This window comes from Lycorma delicatula, chromosome 3 (assembly GCF_047948215.1).
Source record: "Lycorma delicatula isolate Av1 chromosome 3, ASM4794821v1, whole genome shotgun sequence".
In the NCBI taxonomy this organism is placed as follows: Eukaryota; Metazoa; Arthropoda; class Insecta; order Hemiptera; family Fulgoridae; genus Lycorma; species Lycorma delicatula.
Window position 1 is genome coordinate 38,191,472 of NC_134457.1, and position 26,369 is coordinate 38,217,840.

The 26,369-nt window shown below is 32.3% G+C and overlaps 1 protein-coding gene across 1 annotated transcript in view; it reads left to right on the plus strand.

Annotated features, from left to right (window-relative positions):
- LOC142321521 (uncharacterized) overlaps positions 1-26,369 on the plus strand; it is an 84,903-nt gene that overhangs the window by 4,941 nt on the left and 53,593 nt on the right. Inside the window, exons 2-5 of the mRNA XM_075359673.1 lie at positions 2,014-2,187; positions 8,680-8,908; positions 14,368-16,981; positions 24,371-24,647. Coding sequence (XP_075215788.1) covers positions 2,014-2,187; positions 8,680-8,908; positions 14,368-16,981; positions 24,371-24,647 — 3,294 coding nt within the window. The remainder of the gene's footprint in view (positions 1-2,013; positions 2,188-8,679; positions 8,909-14,367; positions 16,982-24,370; positions 24,648-26,369) is intronic.

Below are 26,369 nucleotides of genomic sequence, written 5' to 3' on the forward strand. Positions count from 1 at the left end.
AAGAGCAAGCATGGCCAACAGTTTTTGCCTCCGGGCAAAATTGGAAAGAAAGCATTATTCATGGGCTGAATGAAATATTAAAATTAAAAAATGTTAATACAAAAATGATTCATTTAAGTAAACAAAATTTTATTATGGAATTTGTTGTACTAGATTCATTAAAGAAAAGGTTTGTTCACAAATACAAGTTGAGCTGAAGATTACTAAATATTTCTTGGCAAGTTTTTTAAATAATTTTTGTATTTCTATTATTCTATTATGTAAAAAAAAAAAAAAAAAAAAAAAAAGGTAATATTTGAACCGTTTTTTGCAGGCCACATAAATTCATTACGCGGGCCATATGTTGGCCATGCCTGACCAAGAGGTAATATTTTACTAAAGATGGGAATGTACGTAAGCATAGTTAACATTTAATAATGACAAACGTGAACATTTTATTAAGTGTTTTACTTCAAAGTAAAACAGTATGGTTTGATTTTGTTTTAATCAAAATCAGTTTAATCATTCCATGATAATTTCTCAACCAAAAAAAAAAGAGAAAATGATTGATAAGGCCAAAGAAATTCCTATGGCCGTATCAAAATTTTTTGTAGGCCTTATTGCCAATGCAGAAATATATTTGTAAATACTAACATTTTTAGAATATAATTCTATCATTTTTATAATTTAAAGTTAATAATAATGATATAATAATATCTTCCTTTGGCAAGTGGATTCTGTAGGCCTTGTTGCCAAAAGGAAAAATATTATTATTGCTATTATTAACCTTAAATTGTATAAATCATGAAATTATGTTTTAAAGCAACGTATAATGTGTACATTTTCCTTAAAGTCCATTTTGATTGGGAAAGGCTTTCTTTTTCCTGTTTAGCCTCTCCGGTAACTACCGTTTAGATAATACTTCAGAGGATGATATGTATGAGTGTAAATAAAATGTAGTCTTGTACATTCTCAGTTCGACCAATCCTGAGATGTGTGGTTAATTGAAACCCAACCACCAAAGAACACCGGTATCCACGATCTAGCATTCAAATCCATGTAAAAAAACTGGCTTTACTAGGACTTGAACGCTGGAACTCTTGGCTTCCAAATCAGCTGATTTGGGAAGACGCTTTCACTACTAGATCAACCCGGTGGGTTTGATTGGGAAAGGCTGAAAGCAAATAAAAATACATTAAGTAAATTAAGTAAAATTTAAAAGAGCTATATTTCTAATTGCTCAAATTTAATTAATTGTTGAAGGAAGAAAATAAAAATTTTATCATACACATTATTTATGGAAAGTTAGGTAACATCTAAAATGACTACAAAAATATACTCGCTGAATGAAAGGTAGAAAGACTTCTGATAAAAGTTTTACTGCAGTTCTGTTACAGGATTGCTCAAGCTAATGCTAAGCAGAAATTTATAGATAAGATGTCACCAGATAAAGAAATAGTAGTGTCAATGGTGATGGCTGAATTAAGATCCTATGTCCAGTTACTTGAATGCTGGTTTATAGTATTAGTATAACCATTAATATTTAAACAGCTGTACAGATGAATAAGTTGATAAAAAACGGTTCATGAATAGCGCCTAAAATCAGGCTAATTCTGCAGTAATGTAACAAAATTTATTGATCAAGAACTTCATTGAATGTCATATGATCTTCATTTCTTTGCCGTCCAAGATCCAATGAGCTTGACATTTTCACATGCTACAAAACTTTTATGATATATTATCAAGCAGAAGAAGCTTTAAGATCAAATTTATTTTTCACTGAATCTTTTATGGGAATCTCATTAATATAAACGTATGGACTTATTAACAATAACTTTATTTTATAGTATAACTAGTTGTAGTTTTGTTGTTAATAGAATTTTAGATTTTTTTTTTTAATTAGCATACAGTTACAATTATTTAGGAATTGAGGTGTTTTAAATAATTATTAGATAATTGTATGTCACTAAATAATTGTATGCTCATTGCATATTATTTTTATGGTATTGAGTAATTTTTAAATTGTGATTGTAGCAAGAGCCTATTGAAGTCTTGGATGATAATGATGAGGAAGATGATTTAGAAGCACTTCGCATGGCTGCACTGCAAACAATACGTACAAAAACACAATCACCACCTCAACCAGTTCCAGTTGTGAATGAAGTTCCCGTATTTCATCATCCTCGGCCTCCTGCCCCACCAAAACTAGTAAGTAAAAACATGTTTATTTAATTTAATTTTTGATAATGTGAGTAATAAAATGGTTCCAGTTATTTAATTTATTATTGGAATGGGCTTAATAAGATAATGAAATTTGTTTTGCATTGTCTGTAACTAACAAGTTTATTTTTATATTGGAAGAAGTTATTTAGAAAATATAATTGTATAATTTAAATATTAAATAAACACCAAAACACAGTTATAGGATCATTTATTAAATCTTAAGTATTTATTACTTGGGTCCTGCATAACTTGGAAATTATTGTCATTTATGCAATTATCCATTAATTCTTTAATTTGTATTTGTACTTAATAATCTGTGTATTTGTTTTATCTGATTTTAATAATGTTAGGTTATTCGTATTAAGTTTATTTTTAAAATGATAATTTTAAATTTTGATTATATAAATGACAATAATTTTCAAGATATAAAGGATCCAATTAATAAATAATTAAGAATTGTGAAAAGATTTATCTACATACAAGCATATATTTAATTATGTCAACAAATTAAACTACCATTCAAGGTTATATTCATTTACACAGTGTCCACCAAAACTTGCTGGGCTACAAAAATTAACAAGTTTATAAGATCTGTAATAAATTTTAAAACAGTTCAATCATATTTCATAGCTAAAATAATTGACAAAATCTTTCGGTTAAAAATGAATCTTGACATAAATAAATAATATTAAATCTAATTATGATATTAAAATGGTGAATTATGATATAACTGCATGTACCTACCCCAGTATATCAAATGACAACATGATAAGACATAATAAAGAACAACTTAAAAACTGAAACATCAAAATTTACAAATGCGTTAATATTTGTAATCAGAATTATTTTGAATATGATAACAAATGTTATCTGCATACAAAACCCAGGGTTCACCTGTGACGAGTCCACACATGGTGAGACTGATGACGAAGCAGAAGTTATTGTTGAGTTACAAGTAGAAGTTGCTGTTGAGCTACAAGCAGAAGTTTTTTCTAACACAGATGCTGAGCCCGAGCATCAGGAAGAAAACACAGATTCAGAACAATCAGATGAAGAAGATTGCCAATGTACTGTCACAACAACAAGCAGCAGGTGCATGCTTAAATCAAGGAGTGACTTTGTGATGCTGGTGGTTCAATCTACCATGGTAAAATGGCAAATAATTGGTATGTGCACAATCCAGCATTGTCATGACCTACCCGAACTGCTAGAGAAAATATAGTTCACTAGACTGTGAGGTGTAAGAAAAGTGGCTAGAGGAAAAAATATAAGTACAGATTGTTTGAGTTTTTATTTTTTAGATGACATGGATCTTTTTATTGTTTGCTGCAGGAACCAGAAATTGTAGCTAATGAATCATTCATATATACGTGGCATCAGGGATGTACCACAAACCAATATAACTAAATTGAAGGCTTTCTTGGGTGTGCCTTATTTAACTGTTAAAAAAGCTAGTCATCTAAATATTGAGTTACGAAGCAATGATGGCACATGTCCAGAATTTTTTTCAAACATCGGTACAAACAGTTTCAAACATCGGTACAAACTATACGATTTGATGAAAAAAATACCAGAAGCTGTAAGAAAACCTTTTGATAACTTAGCTCCTTTAGTCAACTTTTTGAACAGTTTGTTCAAAAATGTGCAAAAGGTTATTCAATAAGTTAATATCCTTCTATTGACGAAATGCTGGATGAATTTTGTGGTCGCTGTAAATTTCAGGTTTATATCCCAAATAAACCAGCAAAGTGTATGGGATAAAAGTGTATGCACTTGTAAAAGTAAATTGGAAGTATATGCTGGGCAACAGCCTCATATTTAAAATGATGCCTTAGTCTTATTTAGACTATGGCATTTAGTGAAACGTCTCTTATTGAACCCATAGACAATACGGGGCATAATGTAACTATGGACAACTACTTTACTATTGTCCCTGTTGCAAATGATTTATTTCTAAATCGTAGATTGAATATTGTAGGTACAATTCACAAGAACAAATTTCAAATCCTGATTGGACTCACTGTTATTAGGGATTGTCCTCTGAAATCCTATATGTTTGCATTTGGAAAATGCCCCAACAATTGCCTACTGACTTCATATGTCCCCAAGAAAAGCAAAAACGTTCTACTACTTTCAATGCTGCGTAACGATGATGCCATTGATGTAACTTCGGGAAACTCAGCATTGATGTAACTCAGCAGGGGAGTGTGGATGTTGTGATCACTTGAAAAGTGAGTATGATGTTTCTAGAATCGGTAACCAGTGGCCTCTAATTTTGTTCTTCTCCCTATTGAACATTGGTGCTATAAACACTCGGATATTGTTTAGATCAAACACATAACTAGCCATGTCAAGATGGAGTTACCTCACCCAGCTGGCTGGTTAATAAATTATAACTATTGACAACAACATAACACAATTCACATCCAGCTGATTTTATGCTTATTACTCAAAATTATTTATGTATTCATTTAATCATTTATATAACCATAATATCACCTATTGACTATGCTAGTAGTTGATGAAAGTACTTTTGGAAATTTAATAAATGATCCTGTAACTGTGTTTTGGTGTTTATTTAATATTATATCAGTTATTAACACAGCGGTTTAATATGTTGATAAACTTGAATTTTCAGAAAATATAGATGTAGGTTGTGTGCATTTTTATATCAGGTTATGACTTCTGTAATGATGCGAGTAATGCCATTGTGCACTATTCATAATCCTTGATATTCTTGCTAGCCTGGTAAGTGACTACCTGGACAAAGATATTCCCTTGTTAAATGCCAGTGGTCTCTTAAGAGGACATATGACCAAGCAAGGGTTGAGAGCCTCTTGTTTTTTGGTGGAAAATCTAAGAAGGCAGATGAGTCACTAATTGGTGTATGATATATGAAATGTAGAAGGAAAATTGGAAACCACTGTAATAATGTCTTAATTGCTAATATTATTAGTATACCCTCTACCTTTATACTGAATATTTTCTAAATATTTATTCTTTTTTATGTATATTAGCAAATGTACAACCAATATTAATATTAAAGATGTACTGTCATAATCATTGGAGCAGAGTGAAACGTATTGTTTTAATTTTGTACATATATCTATGTTGAAATATCGACCATTTGAACTGAAACATGTACTTAAATAAAGTCAGAAACTCCTTTGTTAACAGCCCAAAGTAATTACAGCTTATAAATTATAATTATTTTCTCAATGTTATGCCTTACAAAAAAAAAAAAAATGTTCAAGTAGTTAAATATGTGGCTTTACTTGTGTATTTTAAAATGCACTGTAATTTCTGAGAGACATGGGTAAAACATTGGATGGCAAATGGAGACCGATTTGAGTATGTACCTTTTTTGAGAGAACTGCAGTAGAATGAACTCAAAGATTTTAGAAATTATTTAAGAATGGATATTTTAATATTTCACTTTATTTCAAGCAAAATTACTACGCACATTGCTAGACAGAATAAATTAATGAGACTATGTATAACCCCAAAAGAGCATTAAGCAAGCTAAACTTAATTTTTTAGCTACTGGTTGATCTCTACAAAATAAAAATTTACTTAACTAGAATTTCAACAGCAGTTATGTGTGAAATTATACTTGAAACATCTGGTAGCACTTCATCGTATGTTATAAAAGGATTTCTTTATGGCAAGGAATCTAATAAAATATGACTTTTCATTGACATTTCAGTATTTATCTCCCAAAAGTAGGTTATTCAACAATTTTTTTACTATTAATAACAGAATTTATGTAAATAACATGTATAAGTAAAGTTTTTTTACACATGTATTTACTGGTGAGACTAGCGATTGAAATATTTTAACATAACATTTAGGAACAATTTCTTTAATAACTTTTTGTTTAAAATTAATAATGGTGTAAATTAATAATGCTTTTGTGCAATTGCTTGGTGTTTTTCCATGTTTTCTAATTTTTCCATCCGTATATGCCAATGTTTACATTCAGAGGTCTTTATAGTTGATTTCTTGAAAGCATGCTTATATGCATTCATAAGTTCTATGTTTGCTTTCATTACTGCCTATGCCTTATAGACCACTTTTCAGTCATGACATTAATGCTGTTTGCAGAATCTCTTATTTCATTTCTCCGAAAATAAGGAATATATTTAATACAGCAGCTACAGAGAAAACATTTTCCTAATCTTAACGCATTATATTATTTCATCAGTGCTTATTATTGCAAACTACAAATTCATTTCTGTTGACATAGATAAAAACAAAAAGATGGGTCATGAAAGTAATACTGAAATCCATATAAAAATGAAAAATTAAAATTTTCCTAAATTAAGCAAAATGAATTGTAATTTTCACTTTGTTACTGTTGTTCACTCTGTTACTGGTGATGCAGCATTTTTATTGGTTATGACTGTTCCCCCATAATGGCCTGATATATGAAAACAAATACTTACATTCTATGTAGAGTAAGTAAAGGTTCTGAAATTTTTTTTTAATGAGTTGATTCAATTTCCCTCATAATGGCCTGATATATGAAAACAAATACTTACATTCTATGTAGAGTAAGTAAAGGTTCTGAAATTTTTTTTTCATGAGTTGATTCAATGATTTAATAATGAGTTTGATTTTGAAGGCAGTATTAAAATAGAAGCAGACTGTAAACCAGAAATACTTATCAACAAATTATAAAGTTTAATAATTATGGTCAGTAGATATTTGTAGCTTGCCAAGAACGTAAGTATTGAACCTACACTATTCGTTGGCAGCAACGAATGGGGAAAAGAGGTGAAAATGACAATGTCTATTAAGAGTATGTAGTGAGTAACTAAAATTGTTTACTGTCATTGAGAGAATAAAGATTAGTACTACCCTTAGATCATTTCTTTTTTTTTTTTTTGTAGAACTCGTTTAGAAATTATCTCTTGAGAAAAACGTCTTGAATAAACTTCTTTATAGGTCAATATATTGTCACATTTTGATAGAAAAATATCTACAACGAAAGAAAATAAGTAGAACAATTACTGTGGAGCATGAGGAATATATTCTTGTAACTTGACAAAAGCAAGTGAAATATGATTTTATTGAAGAGAGCTTTCTGACAGGCGCTTTAAGGTGTCCTTGAATTAATGAGCTAGTAGATGGAGCTTCTCTGAAGCACTCTGAATAATGGCCTACCTCAGGGATCAGTTCTGGCCCCATTCTATTTTATCTGTTTATCCATGACATGCCAGACACGGACTCCATGAAAATTCAATATGCGAATGATCTAGTATTGGTCTTCCAGAGTAAGAATCTTGTGCACTGTGGGAATATGCTGACAGGTGATATGACGAAATTGAGTGATTACTTACATAAACGGAGACTTCAACCTAACCCAAATAAGACTGAGGTTACTGCATTCCATCTAAATAATAAAGAAGTCTAAGGAAGCTACATGACTTTTGACAGAATCGAAATGCCCCATAACTACAATTCAATATATTTGGGAATCATTCTGGGTTGATACTTGACATTTAAACAACAGTACATCAGGTTATCTAAGAAACTCGGGGCTTAAGACTAAATCTACTTCGCACGATCCCCGGGGTTGGGGTGCAGATGCCAATACTGTACGCTATGCAGCAATTGCTGTTGTCTATTCAGCTGGTAAATATGGCACCCCTGTGTGGGAAAACAGCGCCCATACAACAGAGATTGATGTGCAGCTCAATGAAGCCATAAGGATTATCACTGGTACTGTTAGATCTACTCCCATTCAATGGTTGCCTGTCCTGGCTAATATTGCTCCGCAAGATCTGAGGAGGAAAGCAGCTAAGGTAGACTTGCTCAAGAGGATCACTTCTCATAAGAACTCTTCCTTGTACGATGCCCTTCAAGATCTACCAACAACTTGGCTGAGGTCACACAAACACCCTGGGTGATTTAAAAATATCAATTCTGTTGACATGGCCTCCAAGTGGTGACAACGCTGAAATGAACAGCATTATTGGGTAATGCCCACCTAGTCCAACTACCATGCCAAACCCAGTCGATGTTGAACCACATTAGGATCGGTCAAGGGAGGAGTGGTTACACCTTGAAGAGATGGTTTCCATCTGCTGACTGCAACTGTGGAGCAGAAGAGCAGACAATAGAACATATTGTTATTGAGTTTCCACTTTGAGCGTTTGACGGTGATCTGGAAACTCTACATCAAGTGACTTGATGCTCTGGACTGGTTTGTCAGATTTGGACATTTCCATCTGATTGTGGATACTTTGTACACTTGGGAGACCATATGATATATATATTGAAGAGAGCTTAATATTAGTCATTGAAGCGAGTTCAGAAAGAGGAAGTTCTTAAAACATAACTTCTGATGAGATAAGAAAGTGTGTATTAAATTATATGTTCCATCTGTTGCCCATTAATTGTCCACCATCTGGCCAAAAGTATTCATGCATGTTTATCTTATAAAGTTTCCTACACATTTAATTTATTTAACAGGTGCATACAGCAATCTACAGGCAACATCAGGCAAATCCAAACTTAATTGCCATTGTACCTGTAAACACTCCTATATCTGAGCCAACACTTCAGCATCTTCCTCATGCACATTCTACATCAACACACCAGAGAAGCCCTACAAAAATACAGAAACCTCAGCCTCTTCCCTTGCCTCAGAATCGGTATTGCAGTTCATTGGATTCGACCCCAGAGGATAAAACTAAAGAAGGTAAGTTCATTAATTCTGTTAGAGTAATTTTTAAAGTAAAGAAAAAAGGTTATTATCTTAATCTCTAAAATTTTCAGTTGTGATCATTTGTTCCATTTAACATATTAAAAAAAAACAAAAATTTAGTGGATTGCAGTGACTTTTGTAGGCTACTTTAATGGCTAATAATAAAAGTTACAGTTCGTTGGTATACATAACTTTTTTTGTTGTACATGATACCCTTTTATATTAAATCCCACATTTTTGAGCTAATTATATTCTTTTTGGTAAAATGCTTTTTTTATAATTTTATTGTAAATATAGCTTTTTCAAAATATTGCATTATCACAAAGGAGCCAGTCTTATTTTTAAAAGATAAGTAGATAGAAGTTTGCTAAATAAAAGAGATTGAACTCAAGTTGCCATGTTGAAAGATGTTGTGATTAAGTATGATTGCTTTTACAGCTCCAGAAAAAAAAACTATTTATTTTACATAGAAAACCTCTTCATTATACTTTATATAGTTACATCTGACATATAACAAAACTTGAAGTCAAACGTTAATATGTAAAAGTTTCTATACAATGAACAATAGGCATTTTGGCATCATAATTGTGAAATATTTTCACCTTTACTTCTTGCATTGTTAGCTTAGGAAATATAGCCTTTAAGTAGGTATGGTAAGTTGCCTAGGGCTGAGCATTAGGGTAGTAACATTTATTGAATGAAATGTAATGCAAATGAATGAAATGTTAAAGAACTTAGTTTTCTGTTTTCATAACAGGAATTTATTTAATCTTTCTTACAAACTGTAAGCTGATGGCCTAATATTGCCTTGTTTTTTATATGATGAATTTTTATTTGGAACCAAATCTAGACATAGATTCAATTGATAGGCAAAAATGTCACCCTACCATGGAAGTCAATAATGACCTGCAGAACTAATAAAAATGTTTTTAAATTATTTCTAGTTTATTTATTTTTACTTTATTTAAATTCATTTTATTTATCTCTGAAGATGTAAATTTTTTTTTTGTTCAATATTAAAAAACTTATTTGTTGTTTGTGCAGTAATGCTTTAATTTATATTAATTGTGTATAAATTCTGACTGAAATTTTTTTCATGGCAGCTGATTTTTTAAGTTCATTTAATATATATGAAAATTGCCTACATTACAATATTATTATAGAACCGTGTTTGATAAAGGTAGCTTTAAAATTAAAAAAATAATTTTTTAATTATGAAATTAATTTTTTTTGTGGTGCGTTTTGTACATAATAGTAACTAAACCTGCTGGTGTTAATTTTAGTTACTAGTTTAATTTTTGTGTTTTTTTTTAGTTACTAGTTAATTTTAGTAATTGTTACTAGATATTTTTTAATGTTGCTAGTTATTTTTAGTTACTTGTTACTAGGTAGTTTTTTTTTAAAGATGACTATTTTTCTGGACAGTGGTAACTTTCCAAAATTTAGATCATGTATTTTTAATTAAATTTAATGAATATCAGATGTTAATCATACCTCAGAGAATTAGTTATTAATTGTTTTAACTTGGATTGTACATGGTTTTTTATATCTATATTTCCACCTATAATAGAAATTGTATGCAGCATTCTAGAATTGTTAAGAATTTAAATTTTAAGAGAAATAAATGTGACAAAACATCTTAGTCATAAATTTAGCTACCAAGAGTTCCACAGATAGTGGAACTCCACAGCGAGCCTAATAAAGATACTACTGTGTTGTTAACTGCTAGATGGTAACAGCAAGTAATGCCACAGGTGACAAGGCAGCATTGGCCTCTTTTGATATCTATCCAAGGAAGTGCAAATGCATGATAAGGGAAGGGAACAATTAATCCCAGATGAACTGCCTTATGACAGGGTTGATTAGTTTACAGGTTAGTTTACTTTTTTGTGTAGGACTATTTAACTAACAAACTGGTATTCTAAATTATGTGTTTATGAATGTAAAATGTATATTATGTGTACTGTCATTGTAACTCTGTTTAGAATGTTTTTTAAATCTTTGAAATATATGTAATGTCAGACACTTTATTTTTTGTTTTTGAAGTTTTATTTTGTTAATCTTGTGAAATGTTCACAACAAGTTCTTGTTTATAGTAGTATGATAACTATAGTATGTTAACTTTTTAGTTAATGTATAGCTTAGTTTTATTTGGAATGTGATGCTCTGTGAAGCTGAAATGTGGATGATAAGGCAGACAAAAAATAAATTAGGCTTTTGAGGTGTAGCACAGAATGGTAAATTTCTTTTAGCAAGACCGTGAACAAGTATTAAGGAGAAACTCAAAGAACAAGAAAATGCTAAGTGTGATTGAATATAGGAAAAGTAACTGGCTAAGACACTGTGTGAGAAGAAGGTAATTTATTAGTGAATGCGATAGAAGGCTTGTTAAATGGAAGGGAAGGAAGAGATTTCAAATGTTGGAGAGATTATGGAAAAGGGAAAATATGCTGAAACAAAGAGGTTAGCAGAGGCTAGAACAAGGTGGAAAACAGCAGCCGTGATAGGACCTGTCTTAACCCTCTATCGGTCGCTTAAAATTTGAATCGCCAACTCTCGCTCAATGGAGGTTTCGTCCCAGTTACGCAATAATGTACAAAATGTAAAGAAAATGTTTATTTTTATAATCAAACTTTTATAAAAATCCAGATATATGTTTAACATAAACAGTATAATATAAAAAAAGGTTTTTTATATTATAAAATGTATATATTATTTAGTTATTGTGAAAAATTACGTTTACAATTATTATATGAAATAAACATATTTTATATAAAAGTATGTAAAAACTACGTACGAAAATAGTATAAGAAATCTTATTTATTACAAATGCAAGTGTAAAATTATGTTTTAAAACAATTATTCAAAAATAATAATTATCAGGAAATAAAAAATTTGTAATTGTAAATGTTGCTAAAAGTTGAAATATACGTGATATGAAAAAACGTGAAGGCATATATTCAAGAACATTGCTTACACATGGAAATATCATTGTGGAAAAACTACAGATAAAATGTATAGTAAAAGGAAAATACTTAAAAACATGAATAAAGCCAGCCATCAATTAATTGTTTTGATTGTCATTCGTGGCTAGGTTGGCCAAAAGCAAAGCCTAACAAAAGCTTAGACAGATGAATCACTGTCTACCGGTATTTCTTCATCTTCATCGCTGGAATCGGGCACACTTTGTACACTGTACTGCAGAATGCTCATCTTGTCTTTGACGGCCGATTTTTCTTATAGCTGCAAAGGAAGTATTGCCTCGAAGTGACTACATCTGGTGGCAGTACACGTTGTTAATCTACTTGTTTGCTGATACCCAGAATCTCACACATCCGTAGTTTCATTTTTCAGTTTCAGTTTTTGCACAAGGCGAAAGGTAGCTCTTGAATAAACTTTCTTCTAAAGATAGTCTGGTTTACATTCTTTTTCAGAAGGATGTAACCGTTCAAACATACAATATCGAGAAGGGTGTAAAACCTCATCGTCCATCGATTACAGACTCTGGCAGTTGAATAGCTTTCCTTATATTTGTCACTGTGTCCACTCCTCCTTTGCTTGAATTGTAGAACAAATTAATTTCTGGCTTTCCATAAGAATGAGAATTCTCAGTTGAGTCTACAGTATCGGTGTTATGCATTGATGACAGCAGGATTAGATCTTTGCTTTAAATGAAACCGTTGTGTAGTCCTTCTAAAAAGCAAAACATGAACTTCCTACAGGACGTTGTTTGGTATCGATGAAAGCGATTGGTATTTCACGTTTGTTTTTCCTTACTGTTCCGACGAGTGTCAAGCGATGATCTTTCAAAAGTTCTTCGCAAATAGGTATGGATGTGAAAAAGTTGTCAACAGTCTTATTTCTACCCGAACCGGAAACCTTTTCAGTCATTCTCAGAACAACTTCTTTGCCCGAGTTATCTACAACAAAAGGTTCTTCAGGTTGTTTCCCTACATATACCTCTAAATTGGCGGTATAAAATTTTTTGCACAAGCCATTGGATAAACTTTGATCCTGAACTTGGCGGGCTTGTTTCTCATATTCCATGAACGATTCCAGCATTTCATTGAAAGTTACAAATTCACTTACAATGAAATGTTTTCTTACATAACTCGACAAAGTCATCAATCGAATCTCTAATAGGAGCCAATTTATCGATTGACTTTCTATCTTCTCACGTCGTGATGTCGTCAAACCTGATACATCTCAATAAAAATTTGAATTGACTTAGTGACATGACGCATCTGAAAAATTCTACACCGGTCCCATCAGTGGCCCATAGTTCTTCTAGAATTAGATTCCTGCTACGCATTACCCCTACCATATACAGGATACCAATAACAGCTCTTATCTCAATTGGATTAGTTGTTTTGCGGTCTCGTTCTCTAGTAAACTTTTGTTTGTTTGCGTTTATATAAATATTTGTGTAGCCCCTTATGTCTTTGATTGTTTCATCAGGGAAAAAAAGGTTCCATGCCTCAACAGGAGACTTGGCTTCTTTTGCACTTTGGGCCACACATCCCATCCTCATCCGCAAAATATTTCTATTGGGTGTTTGAGCCTGCGCACTTTGATTTGGGTGCAAGTCCCAGAGCATTTTCCGACTTTTGCTCGTGTAAGCTGCTTTACCGTTTTGCCTGGTTACAATAATTGCAGATTGCTGTTCTTTTAACGGAATACATTCTATGTCATCAAAATCATCTTCATATGTAATTCCAATATATATATATATATATATATATATATATATATATATTGACAAAGTCATCTTACTCGCCTGGTAATTCATGTACTCCTTCATTTTCCTCTTCGTTTTCATTACCGGTGTTCAAAGCCATATCTTCTACATTTCTTCAGGAAATAATTCACGAGTAAAACTCCCAGAGGGCCTGGATACAATTGCAAAATGTTCCTCTCTTTCTACGCTAGCTGAAAATCTGGCGAGTCTGTCTTCCTCTTTTTCAATTTTCAAAAACAAAAACTAACAAAAATTCACTGCATAACTTGAAAATATAAGTGACCTAAAACTCTCACACACCGAGGTTTCGTCCAGGTTTGCAAAACACAAATGGACACTTGCGGAAGTTTCATCCGCGTTTCCAAAACACAAACAGACGCTCGCGGAGGTTTCGTCCAGCCTACTGCTTCACTTGTGACACTTACCTTGAACAAGGATTGGTGGTGGAGGGGCCTGTCAACTGTTCCTGGAGAGAGAGTCGACAATGTTACTAATGGACAGTGCTGCCAACCCCAAAAAACACATTTACCCAAACAAAACCAATTTTACCTGGAGGAAACCTCCGCTTAGCGACCGATGGAGGGTTAATGGCAAAACACTATGAATGCAGCTTACTATTTGTAGTCCCTTTTCCCCCCTAGAACTAGCAGTTAAGATCTCTTTTTATGTATTGAGTTGTGTATCTTTCTTTAAGTTGATGTTTTTGTTTTTACAGTACCAACAAAGTTCAGCCGAATAGATGCTTCAGATTCAGAGTCAGACGATGATATTTTACTTAAGAGAAAAGGAAGTTCTGATGAAGATGATGATGATGATGATGATGATGATGGTAACTGCGGTGCTAATACTGCTAATAATGACAATGATGCTGGTAATCAATCTGATAATGATGGTAATCAGGTGACAGACAACAGAAACTATGAAGTTTCTGGTGGCTTTGCATCTTTAGAAGATGATGATAGCCTTGAAAAACTTATGGAAGTAATGGAGCAGGAGTTCAGTCAGGGGACAAAGAAAGTTACAAAAAATGCAAAAAAGAAACCTGTTAAGATAAATGAGGAAAAAGTGAAGGTAAAAATAAAGAAAGAAAAAGTTGAGGATAAGATAGAAGGAAATACTGTATTTGAGAATATTGAAGAATCAAAAATCCATATAAAAACAGAAGTTATTGAAGATAATTCAGTTGAAAGTATTGTATACTTTGAAAGATTTGAAGGTAAACAAAAAATTTGTGAGCCAAAAACTATTATTGAACCAGTTGTACAAAATGAAGATCATGTTCTGTTTGATTCAGCTTTGAACTCTGTTAGTAAGGAAAATGAGAACACTGATTGTCTAAAGAAAAAGACTCAGTTAGATCGAGTTACTTCAACTGCTGCTTCATCACCGATCAGAATAAGATCTCCGAGAGAAGTTAACCTCAAATTTTTACAGAATCAGGTTTCTTCTGAAGGTGTTAACTCATCATGTACTGAAAAGTATGTATATACTAACATCATAAATGAAACTTCCCAGAGTTCAGTTGGTAATGATGACTGCTTTACAAAATCATCAGTTACACAAAATGAAAACTCATTACCACCGGCTAATAGACCTTGTGATTCACCAGGGCATATTCGAAAGGATCGATCCTTAACACCTATTGATTATCACAAACCAGAAGTTAATAAAATGGGTGATGATAAATTACCTAGAAGGAACATGAATGAAGTTGGATCATATAGGAGGTCATTGTCTCCAAGGAGAAGAATTGGTGAATTGTCTCCTAACAGAAGATCATTAAGTCCAAGAAGTAAAGATTTTTCACCGCAAAGATATATATCTCCTAGAAGAAGTAGAGCACTTTCTCCACGCGACAGGTCATTTTCTCCAAGGAGAAGAAGAAGGAGTATAGATTTTTCTCCAAGAAGATCCTTGTCCCCAAGGAGACGCAGTAGATCACCTCTTCGGTATTCTGCTTCTCCTTCTCCTGTTCGCAGGTGGCGTTCCAACTCAAGATCACCATTGAGTAGAAGTAGATCTCGTTCTTGGACACGATCATATTCTCGCTCAAGATCTCGGTCTAGGTCTAGGTCTAGGTCTCCATACTATCGCTACAGAAGTCCATCTCCATTGAGGCGTTCCTTGTCCCGTTCACCAAGGCCAGTGGGGAAACATTTACCTGCTAGGTACCTGCCTGAGAAAAAATTGTTACCTCCAAGAAGTCCATTGTCTCCTAGGAAAAGAGACTATTCACCCCTGAGAAGGGGCTTTTCTCCTTTCAGGGATAGAAAAAAATCTATTTCTCCTAGAAGAAGTCGCTCTCCATCTTTTTCATATAGACGGTTTTCACCTTCGTTTGGCCCCTTATCTCCTAAACACAAGAGGTACTCACCCTCTCCTCCTCGATTGAGGAAAAAATCGATGTCACCTAGAAGGAGATTATCTCCTGCTCGTTCAGCGAGATTTTCAGCATCACCTAGAAGGTCACCAGTACCTTACAATTCTTTTTCTCCAAAGCGTGGAAGATCATCGATCTCGCCTGTTAGTCGACAGAGACAAATATCATTGTCACCGCGCAGAAGGAATTCTCCTGTTAGAACTGCTAGAATTTCTATTTCTCCTAGAAGGCAGTCTCCATTTTCTCCTAGAAGAACTTCACCTAGGTTGAAAAGAAAATCTATTTCTCCTAGAAGACCTGTTAACTCACCTTTGATCCAGAGTAGCAGAAAATCTTTAACACCTCCAAGAAGGTATGTTTCTCCTAGGAAGAAATCATTGTCACCATTTCCTCGCCAACTTGGGACATCAAGACATAGTCCAATTCGTTCAAAACAAGTTAGTCGAGAATCTTATATTGTTGAGAATAGACAAAGAAAACTTTCTTGTTCCCCAAGAAGATTGTCACCATTTTCAAGACGACCTATTTCTCCATGGAAAAATTCTGCTCCAGTACAAGACTTAAAATGTTCATCAGTTTCACCTGAAAGAATCTCTTATGATCCTAAGGTTAGAAAAGTGTCTGTTTCACCCAAGAGAAATACAGAATTATCTGTTAAACAGCATTCTCTTTCACCTAAACGAAGTCCAAAACGTCGCTCGCCTAGAAGGAATGTCCAGTCTCCTTCATTATTGAGGAAATCTTGTTCACCTAGTAACAAGAGTCCTCAAAGAAAATCATCACCACTTGTGGTTAGACAGAGAAGAAATGTTGATAACCGTAGAATACCGCCTCAACAAAGAGAGGTAGTACAGCCAGCTAGACCTATTGGTCACCAAACTACAGTTAAAAGGCGAACAAGATCTCCCAGTCTGAGTCCATCTCCTGTGAAGGACGTAGTTATGGAGAGGTAAATACACTTTGTTATTATTTTTACATACTTTATTTATTCATTATGATTACTGTTAATTACAGTGCAACAGGATTTTCTATGTTCCTAAAGTAAATTTTTTTTACTGATTTCAGATCTGTAATTAATTTTTTCTGTCACGTATAGTTTTTTTTGCAAATAAGTGAACTCATTTTTTATTTAAACATAAATTCCACTAAGGGAAATTTTATTTTGGTAACAGGGATTACACTTCTTACACCCAGCTGCCTGTTAGGCGGGAAATGTAGTTCATTGTTGACATGCTAATAGTGGTGTGAGGTTATATTTCTGCTGTCATGTAGTTCATATAGTTTCTTTAGAAATGACTTCCTGCAAGTGTTTGAGTAACCCAAATGTGTTCTGTTATATTTGTGGTAGCTAAGTAATTGCTAAGCAAAGACAAGACAATACTTTTGTGAGAAATGTCTATTATGCATACTTCGGTATAAGGCTTGGTCATGACGACAAAACCATACCTTACAAGGTATGCTGTACAACATTTGTTGCGGGACTGACACTGTGGAAAAATGGTGTGAAAAAATCACACTCACAGTCTTTTGCAGTCTCAATGGTTTAGAGGGAGCCACAAAATCATGATAATTGTTATTTTTATATGGTTAACAATCAAGGTCATAATGCAAAAAGTAAGAGGATATACTATATCCAAATATTCCTTTGGCCAGTTACACATAGTGAATCTCTGCCTATCCCACTATTCCAGTTCCACCACCTATTCTTGAAGATGTGCCACAGGAGAGCAGCTCAGAAAATGAATGCGATAATGCTGATGATTACAAGCTGGAAGAAGAAAAAAATTTTCGGCATCAAAATTATACAGTCAAAATGAATTTAATGTTGCTAACTTACAACTTGAATCTTACAAAAGATGCCACTCAATTGCTTGCGTCAAGACTGAAAGCAAAAAATCTTCTATTGCTTGGAGTTTCATTCTTTTTATGTAGGACCAGAAAGAAGGAGTTAATAAAATTGTTTAAAGAAGAAGATTCTCTGGTGTTTTGTTGTGATATTGAGGGTTTATTGAATTTCTTTAGCGTCACTTATAATCCAAGTCAGTGGAGGCTCGTCAAAACGTATCCTCAAAGGTGTACTTTTACATAATGGAAATTTGTTTGGCTCAATACCCATTGCATATTCAGTACATCTGAAGGAGACATATGAAAATCTCAAAGCTCTGCTGAAATACATGAACTAAGAAAAAACATTCTTGAACAGTTTGTGGGGATTTAAAAGTACTTTGTATCTTACTTGGTCAACAATCCAGCTACACAAAAATGCTGTGTTTCATTTGTGAATAGGACTCTGAGCCAAAGACAAGCATTGGAAGGTAACAGACTGGCCCAAAAGAAAAACCCTCCAATCTGATTCACAAGAGATCTTTGTTGAGGCTGCAGATCAGACATTTAATGAAAGACAATTTGTTTGAAAAAGTACAATGAATCCAGTGGAAAAAAGGGCTTGGATTTCATTTAAAGAAGTTGTGGCCAACTTTTTGGGCAATATCCAGAGTACAAAACCATGGTTAAACGATGTTGCAGAGTTTCATGAAATTAGGATGTATCATGAATGTGAAACTTAGACAGTACTGGTGAAGGGAGAGAAGTTTCAACCCATGTGAGAAAGAACTTGAAGCAGTGAAATCAGCGAAGAAGGGGAATTAAATTGTAATATTACCATTTTTTAAGTAAGTATATACCACTGTCTACTGTAATGCAGTGTGTTGTAATTTTATACAGGTTTACAAAACACGCAATCTTTAAATCAAACTAAAATAATAATTTTCCTTGTTTAAAAACTTCAGAATTGATATGGATAAAAACCTTACTTGATACAGAAAAACAAAAATCAGATTTGAAATCAGCATGAAAAATACTTTTAAGACCACCTAAGCTGTTGTAAAACATTGTTCTAAAAGTTTTAAATTGTTACATTGTGTTATTATAGTTTGATTTTAGTGGTTTTATTTTTCTTGAATATATTTCTTAATGAATATGCAGTTCATAAATTCATGTAGTAATCTCTTTTATTCTAGTTTTTATTTAATGGTTTATATAAATATGTATACAAAACCTTGTAAAAATTCAAAAAAATTATTAATCACTGACCACTGTACCAGTAACCTAAAATGACAAGAAAATAACCACCCGCATCAACTTTCTGTAAAAAAATTCCAATATTACATCAGATAAAAACAAAATAATAAATAAAAGTTAAGAAAACATAATTCCCAGTAACCACAACACTAGAACAATATAACTCAATGCCAACTGGAATGATTCCAGTTGGCATTAGGTTATACTGTTGTGGTTATTGGGATTTATGTTTTTAGAATTTTTAGTTTTTATTTATTTCTTGTTTTTGTTGATGATGCAGGATCCAGCAAAAGTTTACTTTTGGTATTTTGTTACGGTCATGTAAAATCAGAGTTGTATGGATTTTTTTCAAACTTTTTATAATGCTTATTGCAATAAATTATATACGAGGGCTATTCAGAAAGTAAGTAATGTTTTGGAATTTTAAAAAACCAAGTACAAGAAAAACTTTTTATTATATACATGTGAAAGAGGGACTAAAATACTACTTTTCAACATAATCACCATACAAATTCAGGCACTTATCATAGCGGTGGACAAGCTTTGAAATTCCTGTGTCATAGAATTCTGCCGCCTGTGATTTCAACCACTCAGTGACGCATCCATCTTGCACAAAATTTGTGGTAGCCTAGCTTCTGTGAAACAATTTCAATCAATAAAGTCCGTGAAACTTGTGGGAAACATTAGAGAAAGCTCAGTTATTGTGAAACGGCGGTTTTCACAAATCTTTTCGTCAACTTTGGAGACCAGATCGTCAGTCACAATGCTCGGACGTCCACTCTTCTCTTTATCGTGAACATTTGTTCGGCCATTTTTAAACTGAATGAACCACTTCCTGATAGAACCTTCATTTATTACGTTTTTCCCGTACACTTCACACAGTTCCCGATGAATTTCTATTGGTTTTAGGTTTTTTGCCAACAAAAAACTAATCACAGACCGCACCTCACAACTGGCAGGATTTTCGATTGCAGCACACATTTCAAAGTTGTATATAAAAAAACGGGCAGTGCAGAGAGATGTTCCCGTTGTCACGGCTGGATGCTGACTGAGGTGCCGAGCATGAGCACACCAATATATACGCGATTGCCGTGCGCCTAGCGGCGTCAGGTGGAAACGTTCCTTACTTTCTGAATAGCCCTCGTACAATATAAAGGACATGATAATTTGTGAAAATAGCAATGAATTCACTTAGTTTTTATTTTATTTTGTGAATTCTCCCTTTTCATCTTTATACAGTTTTCAACAATCGTTCAGGCTTTTTTTATACAACCAGAGAAAAAAATTTCCAAGACTACAAAATATGTTTTTGTTAATTACTTTATTTGAGAGAGAAATATCTTACCATAGTATGATTTTTATGCCTAGAACAAAAAAAAGTCACACCATTAAACCCAGATAATATGGTGAATGTGGAAGCAGCAATTTACAAATTACATTTCATGTTATTTTGCTTTTGGAATTGGAATTACATGAGCTGATGAATTTTGGGATGAAAAGCACTTTTCCTTTTTTAGATATAGGAAACATTTTTGGTTGATTACATTGTTAAGCCATTCAGTTTGATTTAATATTATCGCATAATCTTTTTTTGCGATGAATTTTCCTTAAAACAATTTATTAATATTATGTCTTGTGCAACTTGAAAAACAGTTACTGTTTATTATCTTATTTGCAGCAATTCCTTTAGCTTTTATCATTGTTTTCACCATTCTTTATCTCTGATGACTGTTGTGATGAATCCATTCTTCATTACAATTGTGCATTAATTCAGAAATCCTGTTGAATTATGTTTAAACAATGCTTGAAAGTTTCAGCATGATTGAGCCAATATGGAATCTATCTTTCCGGCAGTTTTTCATATAAGATAAGCATTTGTTTGAGTTGTTGATTATACCAGCAATCTCATGTCTCCTGCATTCATTAATATTTCAGTATAATATGTGTTTTTTCCAAAGAATTTTGAACAATTGGAAATATGTTTCACAATTTGAGATAGGAACGAATTGTCTACATTCAACATATTAAACAACTTATTATCATATAAATGGGTAGCATTTCTTACCTTTTTTAGTCATCATTTTCAAACTCGTTGGAAATTTATTTTCTCCTTTTTTTACTTTGTGATTATCTTTTCAAATGATGAAATTGATTTTCTGTTAAATTCTAAATTGAATTGTAAATCATTTTTCCATGGTATTGTGCTTTCAGATTGTTTAAAAATGTTGTTCCCATACTGATATATTTTTCATATAAAAGTGTATTCCTGTATGTATATAAAATATACCCATTTACTGCTAAAAAAAGAGATGGCTCAGCGTATTACTGTATTACTTGGAGGTGGTAATTTACTGCTATGATCCAAGATGCTTGTCTTTACAAGCAGTTACCACATTGTGCATTCTGTAGATGACACTATCTGTTAGTATAAAAATCAGTTATATGAATTAAGAAATCTTTTTTTTTATTCATATCCATGTACTTCTCTCGATATTCACATGTTGGTATTTGTATTTACGTTTTTACTATCCTTTATCTCTCAGCATTTCTTTATTTTTACAGTGATTTGTTCACTACTTAACAACATTTTTTAAATTTTACTAATACAACCCAAGTGAAAAACCAAGTTGTAAAATGTAACTGGAAATAAATAAAAATAACTAGTTTATGTTGAGAATTTGACTAATGGGCAAAAATGTAGGGGCAGTAACATACAGTGTGTGGAGCCAGATCTCACATACTATTCTAGTAGCAGACTGCTACTAGAATAATGGAAAATGTTTTACACAGTGGTAGTATGGCCTTTGTAGTTTTGCAGTGATTCTTACTGCTGCGAAAGTGTGTGAAGCCACTTCCATTTACCAATGTTATATATCACTAGATTGCAGCAGGTAGAATCACTAACAAAAAAACTGTCTCATGTGGGAAGCCACTTCCATTTACCAATGTTATATATCACTAGATTATAGCAGGTAGAATCACTAAGAAAAAAACTCTCAATAAAAGGGTGGATTTCTGGTTTTAGTTAATTTTGAAAACGTATCCAAAAATCACTTTTTTACTTCTGGTTGTTGTGAACCAATTCACTTAAAAATCAATAGGATTCTATTGCTGCTAGGTTTTCATTATTCTACTAAGTTTTATCAAAATTGGTTAAAAAGTTTGCCCTGTAGAGTGAAAAAAAAACTGAATGTACCCAAAAAGTCCCATTTTTGATTCTAACTCTGGTGCATGTGAATTGGTTTATTTAAAAATTAATAGGTTCCCAGTACATCTTCCCCACCAAGTTTTGTTAAAATCTGTTAAGATGGTAGAGCAGAAAAAATCTTATTCATATATACGTACATATTTATATAAACATGACCAGGCTCAGTAAATTTCCAAATTCCTTGGAAATCTGCCAAAAATACAGCTTGTGAAGCCACAGTTTTATGATTAATTTGATGGAAAAATTGTTTTGTTAAACGTAAGTAAAGGCTTGTTTGTTTTTGTGTTGCTGCTGTGAGTTTTATTTTATTGTAACAAAACTTGTAGAATTACATGAAATTATGCGTAATTATTTTTTTGTTAGGATAGTTTATTATCTCTAAAGAAAAGTACAAGGTCTGCACTGTATTGTAGGTATAGAATGTTATATCTGATCTAAGCACATACAATATGCACAGATATATACTGTTCGTACAGTTGCCACACTATGAAGATTGCAATGCCTTTTTCCTTCTAAGTATTTCAATCAGTTAATTAAAAGATGGAGTTATTACATACTACATTAATGTTATAAAACTCAGATTCAGTACAAAAAAAGTTGTGTTATTGAGAGTGGAAAAATATTATCCCCCCCCTATGAATGGTTCCCACCAAAAAAGTTGTCTTATTCATAAATTTCAGAAAAAACTTTGAATTTAATTCTACCCTAAACATTAGTTTTTGTATGTATATAATATTTTAACAGAGTTTTGGACATTAAAATAGCACATCCAGGGGGAAAAGTAATAGTTTTTTATTTATATTTACTGTTAATTCTGTAATTCTACAGGTTTTATATTCAAATATTTTTCAGCTGAAAATAATAATTCTGAAAAGAGCAAGAGTTTAAACATAATATTTTCTGTCAAATGGTTTAAAATACAAAATTTCATTCAACAATTATGGCATGATTATGTTATCTAATAGTCACAAATATGAGGATAATCTGAAAGGTAACTTATGTTGGTGTTAAAAAAGCACAGCTGTTCGGAAAAAATTGTTATACAATTTTAACATATATCCTTAAACTACTTTTCTACATAGTCACAAAATAAATTGAGACTTGTCATACTTTTAGATGAGTTTTAGTATCCTTTCATTAAAAACTTGAGGCGCCTGGTTTTACAGCCACTTAGTGACACCTTCCTGCGGTCCCTTGTCATTTTCAAAGCACTTAGTTGCCAGCCTGTTTTTCATGTAAGGAGCAAAATGGAAGTTCTAGATCTGGACTGTATGCAGGATGTCAAAAATTTCCCATTAAAGTTTTTAAAATTTTTCCAAAAGTTGTTTAATTCAATGAGCTGTGTGTGGATGTGCATTGTCGTAAATAAAGAAAATTCCAGAAGACAATATGACATGTTGCTTGTTTTGGATGCCCTCTGTGTCTTTTTTTAGCATCTCATAATACACTTCAACATTTATTGTAGCCTCATTCTCCCTTTTATATCCTTTATTATCCCTTTTCTGTCACAGAAAACTGTAGTCATCACTTTTCTTGCTAACATTTTTCATGGGTTTTTTTTAAGTCTGTGCTCTACTTTTTAGATTGTTAAAGCTCTTTAATGTAAAGCATCAGTTAGCACAAATTTTTTTTTACCAACTTTTGCTATCATCAGTTCATCAGACAGAACACTAGGCTGGCTACATGTTTTTCATTAAGAACATTTGAGCTGCAACTTTTAGACACAACATTGCCTCACTGCACCTTCATTCATTACATATTTCCCCTAAAACATCACAATAGTTCCCAATAAGTGTCAATGGAGTTTTTGCCAAAAAAAACAACTAATAATTCACAACTGGTGGGATTTTTTATTGCAGCACGTATTCTATGGCACTGCTACCCCCACTCCTTTATAACAACAGTGAAATGTAAGTTACATTTGGAATAACTCTAGGAGAAAAACTTTTTTTATTAATTTTCTCATTCTTAGTTTATGAACTTTATAGAATAAATCTGTGTTGTTAATATGTATGATACATAGGAAGCTTATCAACATTTGTTTTTCAGAAACCGACCTCTTTATGTAGCTAATAAGGAAGGTATGAACAGAAAAAGAGGGGGTTCACCTCAGGATTATTATTCTCATCACAGATACAGTCAAAGAAGAAGAAGAAATTTTGGTGAAAGAAATAAGGAGAGAGATGCTCCAAGACGTGAAAGAGTAAGAGAAAGAGATAGGGACAGAATTCGTGATGTTAAAGATAGAGATAAAGTTAGAGAAAAAGTAAGAGGAACTGCAAATCAAGCTCAGAAGGAGAGAGAGAAGGAAAAACCTAAAAGCAAGGTAAGTATCTAAGAATTTCAGATTTTGTAACGCTTCTTTTTAGTATCAATTTTGTTCTTTTTAACAGCATTTACAGAGTATGATTGTATGTTAGTATGTAACTGCTGTAATATTGGCCTTGTATTCCCCATAAGCATGAAGGAACAAAACATTTGCCTTTTTATTGCTTGTAAATTTAATGTAATAAAGCAAACAAGAACACATTATTTATTTATAACATTTGTAATTTTTACTTTATAATTACATAAAAAAATTCCAATGAATAAATCTAATAAATTATCTTCTAAAAACTTAAAATTTAATGTGCAAGTCAAAAAACTGTGTTTATCAAAGGAATTATAAATTATTTTACTTAACCATAACATTTCAGCAGTATAACAATTTTTTTATATGTAATCTTAGCTCAAATTTTTCTTGTAATTTAAAATTAGGCCTCATTTTTATTATTATACAATAAATTTAACTAAATTACATTAATTTAAAAAAGGGAAAGAATTTTTATTATCACTAGTGTTTATATTATTTGATAGTTTTTCAAATTTTTAGGATTTTTTGAAAAATTGAACAAATAATTGTAATATTTTTCTCATGATCGAGATTTTTGATTTTTTTTTTGTATTCATATTTCTTTTTCTTTTTTGATGCTCCTATAAAAATAACTATGGTATACTGTAGTTTGTTTGAAATATTTGGATGATTAATCTTTCTGCTTATTCATTCTTAAAAAAAAGAAAGATATGTTTGAGCTGCCGCAAGACATTTTTCTTTTATCAGTCTACCAGTATCTCTAAGTTGATGTACAACTTTCTACCATTTCTAAATCTGTGAACATAAAGCATTCATTTGATAATTATGAAACTGCATATATAGTGCTTTAATAAATTTTTTAGTTCACTTTTCCCAAAAACAAAAAAAATTCTGCATTTGTAATCACACAGACATTCTTCAATAAAAATTTGGTCCATAAACATCCCAAATATTCTGGTGGATTTTAGCAGTCTGCTGAATGCAGATTTTGCTGTTAAATGAATTACTGCTGGTATTTCACACTTTGTGAGACTGTTTTAGCATTAATTTCAATTAGATTCTACAATTATGTGAATATGACTTGACTATTGTTGCCAGTAAATGATTACTGATAGAAGATAACATACTGAGGAAGTCGATGGCAAAGAGAAACTTACTTTAAAACAATACGTCATGCTGTATGGTATTGTCCACTAATTATACTAGTAATACAAAAATTAAAATGCAAAAATTATACTAGTCAATACAGAATTTGTATTTAACATGTTACCCAACTTTTTCCACTGTTATTTGGGTGCGATTTCAAATATGCTATTGAAATTTTGTTACTACGTGTAAAGGTTTTTTATAAATTTATTTTTATCAACTACTGGTAAAAATTAAGAATAGTTTCTCCATTTTTACTTACTAACAATATACATACAGTGGCAAATAAATTAAATCGAACACAGTCTTTTTAAAAGAAAAAAAATGTTTATTAGTCAAACTTACTTAAGTTTATGGTGTCCTTTGTTTTTGATTATCTCATTAATCCTCTTTGGCATTGATTTCCACTTGTTGGGAGAACTCGTAATAAGGTTTGGCTGTAACCAATTATTAAGTCAGTCACATTTAGTATTTGTTGTGAGCAACATCGACTGAAATTAAGTCCCTCCACCAGCAAGCAGTCACACTCAGTGCTTTGTTATAAGTAAC